The sequence below is a fragment of the Passer montanus genome, unplaced genomic scaffold (assembly GCF_014805655.1).
Source record: "Passer montanus isolate IOZ18808 unplaced genomic scaffold, ASM1480565v1 scaffold10, whole genome shotgun sequence".
Taxonomy (NCBI): Eukaryota; Metazoa; Chordata; class Aves; order Passeriformes; family Passeridae; genus Passer; species Passer montanus.
In genome coordinates, this window is record NW_024356505.1 from 20923031 (window position 1) to 20929243 (window position 6213).

Below are 6213 nucleotides of genomic sequence, written 5' to 3' on the forward strand. Positions count from 1 at the left end.
AACTTTTTCAAAATAGTTGCAGAACTTATTGAAGTACCAGTTAACATGAGTGAATACACTCAGGTACTCACTAAAATGTCCAAATGCCTAACAATTTCATTGCCTGAAAATAAAAAATTGAGGAGTACAGTCATCACTTCATCATGCTGGACACAGTCAGCAAACCATCAGCAAATCAACAACTTTCAGATATCCAGACCCAAAAGAATTTTGCTGGTTTTGCTTTCAGGGGATGGAATGTCAGCAGATTCTTCTTCCTGTCCTCCATATTTCCCATTTGACCTCCAAACTAGTGTGGTAGTCCCTCATCCCAAAAAACATGGGTTTGTACCTAGGGCTATCTAACAAATGGCTAGTCCTTTTACCAGTAATTCACACTGGCCCTAATTAATGCTGATCCTGCAGCCTTTCATTATGTATACTCCTGTACAGCTTTAATGCAGCTTTTGAAGTTTTCAGTATCATTTGCCCTAAATCAGTCTGGAAATACCAGACTGAATGTGGAAGTGTGACTATGAAAGTGCAGCATCATAACCATTCCGCCATCAAAACAGCTTGAGACTTTCATGATTCAAGAGTTAAATAAAAACAATTATTGCTACACAGTGTAGACTTATCAGACATATAACATCAAACCATTACAGAATGGAAATCCATCCAAGATACCCTACATCTGCTTTTATCTGGAAAGCCAACTTGGCAAAAAACTGATTGCTCAGGGAGTGGCGGGAATCTGCAATTGTGAAATTTAAACAAAGGAGATGTGACTGGTTTTTCAACATTGCTGCAACTGAATACTTTTGCTCTTTCATATCAATACATTGGCCACTGTTTCACAAAGTATAATGTGCCAATTCAGAGACTCTTACCTGATTTTTCAAATATATAGCAATGCTAATTTTCTGATCTGCCTCAGCCCAATCAACATATTACACTTATACAGAGACAAAGAAACTCAAGGGGTCTTTCGGTCTGATTTTTTATCTATTGTAAAATAGGTCATCTAAATTAAAGACAGTAATTTAAGTATCTCATTGGTTAAAGGCAAAGACCAAATTCATAGAAAATAATAGACAACAACTACAGAAGTCTTGTGAATCTTCCCCTCAGATCAACAGAGAATAAGGAACAGCCAATTATTGTGACAATTGTACGCTCACATACAGATTACTCAGCATGACTTGTGAGATGACAGTGAGCTGGCTTCATTTAAATAGTGAGATCCAAAAAAATACCAAAAACTATTGCTATTATAAAGGGCTAACTTTTAAAGCAGAACATGAAGTTAATTACATATGCTGAAGATTAAAACCATGAAATTACAAAATATATTTACACCACCCAAACCATGCAGAAACTAAATGTTAACACTAGAACTATACAGGCCATCCACACAGCCTCTACTTTCCAAAGTAAAACTCAAAAAGGCTTTTTTTTCCCACTTTTTTTTAAATTCACTCCATCAAGAAACCTAAATAATATTAAGATCAGCATCCAGTGACAACTGAAAAGTTTCAAGAAAAAGTTTTAATGCAAATTCATTTGAAGTTGGTGAACTGATTTTTCTCACAGTTCTTAATTCTTTCATTAAAACACTCTAAAAGACTTTCAGCAAGAAATAAAACTGAAAAAAGAACAACAGTAAACCTGGTGTTAAGGAAGAAAAGAAGACACAACTAAATGTCACTCAACTATAAAATGAAAAACTAAAAACAAAGGGAGTGGGAGGGGAGGAATGTTGTATCATACCTTAGTAGGAATCCGAAAGTTTTCAATAGGACTGAGGTCATTAACACTCTCCTGAGGACTTCTTAGACCCTTTAAAAGAATTTTAATAATCAGTTAAGTTTGATTCCTTTATGTATCTTGTAATCAAGTCTTACCTGATATTGAATAGGTATCTACAGGTCCCTTAATAAATATTCTGACATGTTGCTGGAAGGCTAAGACCTCATTCTAGAAACATTAAAGCAAGACCATTGGTATATAAATTATGCTCCACAAACATCTAAGCATTTCCAGTTTTATGCTGCAATATGTACCTTTTCAATACAGTTCACTAACATTTTCTTTATAAAACTTACTCACATCCTCCTGTCAATGTCCAGATGTTATCCTAAATTTCAGAATGAGCACGTGTCAAAAAAACATAGCATACTTTGTTCCACTAACTTAATGACTTAATGGAATCAAATTACTGAATTCAAGGTAGGTGCCACCTACTCTATTGCAAGATTATTTCTGATTGATGGCATATTTTTCTACTTACCATATTCCACTACATGTATGTTTGCTGAATATCAAACATATTCACAATTTTTATAGAAAGGTTTGGGTTAGAAGGAATCTAAAGGTCATGTAGTTCCAAACCCCCTGCCATGGGCAGGGACACCTTCCACTAGATCAGGTTGCTCAGGACCCCATCCAACCTGGCCTTTAACACTTCCAGGGATGGGGAATCCACAACTTCTCCTGACAACCTGAAACAGCATCTCACCATTTCAAACTGCAATACCACAGAACAGGCTGCACAGTATATTTTTTGCCAGCTCCCTAGGCAGAAATTAATCTACAAGTTCAGATTTCAGATATGGTTCTGGCTCCAGCTTCCCCTGAGACTTCAGTGTGTTCCTGTGAGTCAGAAGTTTCAGGCAGATTTTCTTCCTTCTCTTGTGATCAATGTTAACAGTATTTTTTCTAAGGCCCCTTCTGGTCCTGGGTACCTATATTTCTAAAAGGACCTGTGCAAGTACTATATTAGTTTATGGTGAGAAAGTTTGTATTTATTCTTTGAAACTGACAAAGTGTTGTACAGAATTTCAGTGCTAACTACTACATTTTACAACTGTTTCATCCTCCCAAGATGCAAAACCTCTCCATTTTGGTTTTGATTCTCAGATTTTGTCACACATCACTTCAAAACATCCTCCCTCTGCAGTTGTCACCATCAAAGATGACTCACCTCTGCACATCAGAAATTCAAAGTAAGAAACAAGCACAGCAACTGCTGCAGTTTCTCATACTTCACACAAATTCTTCCCTAAGTCCTCTCCAAAATATGCAGTTCTAGTGACTTACCTCCAGAAGAAATAAAATGGTTCACTTATCAAAATGTAAATGGAACCTAATCCTTCCAAATGACTGAAAATTGCCAAAGTTGTTATCATTTGCAAAAAAACATCATCTCCACGCTGGGCAGGTTTCCCAGCACTCCGCCTAGTCAAGCCGAAAACGAATCATGTAACCCTCTACTGAAGCGGAACAGAACATTAGTTTGGCAATTCCACTTTCACACAAGTGTCCATTTTTAAGCCCTGCCTCCTGCATAAGGATCACAACTCTGAGGGCATAGTTTTAGGGGAAAAAGAAACTTCTGACTTTTCCATTATTTTCTATCACTATTTAGAATAGCTAATGTGGGCAACACAAGTGATTTTTTTTAAGTTCTCCAATTAGACACAAATAAAGAGGCTTTTTTTCAGGGGTATCTTATATATGTGAATAGCTGGAATGTTCTGCTGATACACTTCCTTAAAAGGACTCTCAATCTTAGAAATATTGGTCCAAAAGTAGGCTTAGATCTACATAATCCTGGAGACAACCAGTACAAGTGGCCCACAGCAGTGAGCTGACAGACACACACCGAGTGCTCTGGTACACACTCACTATGTGCCCACCCAGATACGCCCCTGGCACCTTCTCTGCCTCACTTCCCTGTAGACCAAAGGCATTTGCTGCCAGACAAAGCCGTGTTACAGAACCACAGCCCAGCGCTCAAAAATTACATGTCAAAAAAAGCAAACTGACACGGGCCCGCCCTGTCATCTTCAACAACGATTTCTCTGTTGTGACATGAGCTACGCGGTGCCACCTGCGCACGCTTCCATTTCTCGGAAGAGAGAAACAAGGTGGATGCGTGTGCAGCAGGAGCTCGCACGCCCCAAGCCTCCCGTCCCTCCCCGGCAGCACAGAGGGCGATGCCCGCGCACCGGCGGCTCTGCGGAGTGCCGGGGCACGGCGGCCCCGAGGAGAGCCGGGCACGGCCGTCGCGGTACCCCGCCGCATCCCGAGAAGAGCCGCTCACCTGGCGGGTCATCAGCGACTTGATCTTCTGCATGATGGCCCCGCCGCCGCCCCGAGTGCGCTCAGCGGCCGCGCAGGGCGCCGGGGCACGGCGCAGCCATGTTGGGCGCCACCTGACCGCGCCCGCCCGCGGCTCCCCGGGAGCGGTAGTTCCCGGCGGCCGCCCCGACTACAAGTCCCGGCAGCGCGGCCGGCAGGGCGGGCCTGGAGCTGCGGCGTTTGTTTGTGTCGGTTTGGGTGTGATTAGCTCCGAGGATAAAACGGGGCTCTGTGTATAGAGACAAGCTGGTGCGTACACCAAGACGAGGGGAATTTCCTGGTTGTTTCGGGTTCTTTCGAGCTGTGAAAAGTGCATATTATACGGATCTACGCAGCTATTTACTATACACATTAAGTTGTATTGAGTAGAGCTGTATTAACATTTTAATACTCTGGTAAATGTAGTTTCATAGCAAAAAGGTAGCTTTTGTAGTTAAAATAGGAACTATGTGTGTGGAATGTTTTCTTTTAGAAAGGAATGAGGGGCCCTCACCGGATGGAGGCTGCAGGACACCTAAATCTTTCAGAAAAAGGGAATTTATTGCTCACTTATCAGCAGAAAACTAACTTCTTCCCACCTCGCTCAGACAGGAAGACGGCATGAGGATTAAGAGGAAGAAGTTGACAGTGACCAGACAGAATTCTGTGTTTGAATGGAATTTATGCATCATGTATGAGATGTATGAATATGCAGCAGATGATTGTTTTTAAGGATTAATCCTCTGTTAACGGGGGTCCTTTTTCGGGCTTGTGTTGCCCAGAAAAAGGTAGCCAGACGTCTGTATCTCTTTGTTTTTATTGTCTCATATTTTCCTAATCGCAAATGTTCAAATTTTATTATCCTAATTGTATTACTATTTTTATAACCATTTTATTACTATTAAACTTTTAAAATTTCAAAAACAAGTGATTGGTGTTTTTCACAGGACGTTACGCACAGCGCGTCTGGCCTGTTCACGGGTGATGGATGTAGTTTTGCATCGGTAAAACAGGCTTGTGTCACTCTTATTTAGTTGTATTGATAGCAGCTTAAAAAAACCACACACACTAAGACCCACCAGATAGCTTTTTAAGTCTAATTCATATAAGTACAAGGAAAGAAAGAATTTATCCTACAGTCTTTGCTTAAGTGGAGGCACTTTGGAGGGCGAGAGCACCTGCACATCCGCTATGGAATGGCTGTGCCTGTAGAAAAGTGGGTTTTTTTTCCTTGTCGAGGGCACTCCGCGTGTTTCCTGGTCCTGCTGTTACTCAGCGCCCAGCTGCTGCCGAGTTGTCCAGGGCAGGGCAGGTGAGAGCAGGTGCCTTTGGAATGGCCCTCTGGCAAAGGGAGGGTCAGGAGCCACGCTCCCTCCCTGCTCTCTGTGCCAGGAGCTCATTACTTCTGGCTGCCTTTGGGAATATCGTGTAATTGTTTAGTAGAAAGCCTCTAACAATTTTAGCACATAACAAAGTTACTTCTCATTAATAAAATAATTAAATTTTGCAGATTGTTGGTGCTGCAAATAGTATTGCTTTAATTTAGTTGCTTCTATTGAAAACAAGGGAGGTTTGATTTAAGTCTAAATTTAACATTTAACAACTAGTGCAAGCTACAAGTGTACTGAAAAGAAAATCCATTTTTCACATGCACAATATTTGTGTGGGTTCATGTAAAAACCTGCAGTATGTTAATAACACCAACAATATGTTAAAATGCTGAAAATAACAGGACAATAGAAAAACATAACTCTGCTTATCTGTTCCTTTTTTATTATTATTTTCTTAGCCCGTATGGGGCATTTGAAGTGCCAACACAAGTTTTATTCCAATGCTAAAGGTCCCATCATTTCAGTTAGAACTTAGTTAGAATCTATGACCAATATTTTGTTACATGGTGAAATCAAGTAGATAATAATTTCTAACCTAGGTTTTATGAAAGGTTGCAATTTGATATATCAAGCCTACAGTTAGGTGGATTAAGCAGCTTCCAGACAACAACATTCAGGTGGGCAGGACAATAGAGTCAGAAAGCTTTTGGGACTATGTGAAATACCCTCTTCATCTCCTGACATATGTCAGGTGGTGATATTATTTCTGGTGGGATCACTG

At 40.7% G+C, this 6213-nt stretch overlaps 1 protein-coding gene across 1 annotated transcript in view; it reads right to left on the minus strand.

The window, feature by feature from the left end:
- VPS50 (VPS50 subunit of EARP/GARPII complex) overlaps positions 1-4224 on the minus strand; it is a 78199-nt gene extending 73975 nt beyond the window's left edge. The window contains exons 1-2 of the mRNA XM_039707349.1: positions 4085-4224; positions 1750-1818 (exon numbers count right to left, since the gene is read on the minus strand). Of these exons, the coding sequence (XP_039563283.1) occupies positions 1750-1818; positions 4085-4117 (102 nt within the window). The 5' untranslated portion in view covers positions 4118-4224. The remainder of the gene's footprint in view (positions 1-1749; positions 1819-4084) is intronic.
- Positions 4225-6213: the final 1989 nt, after the last annotated feature.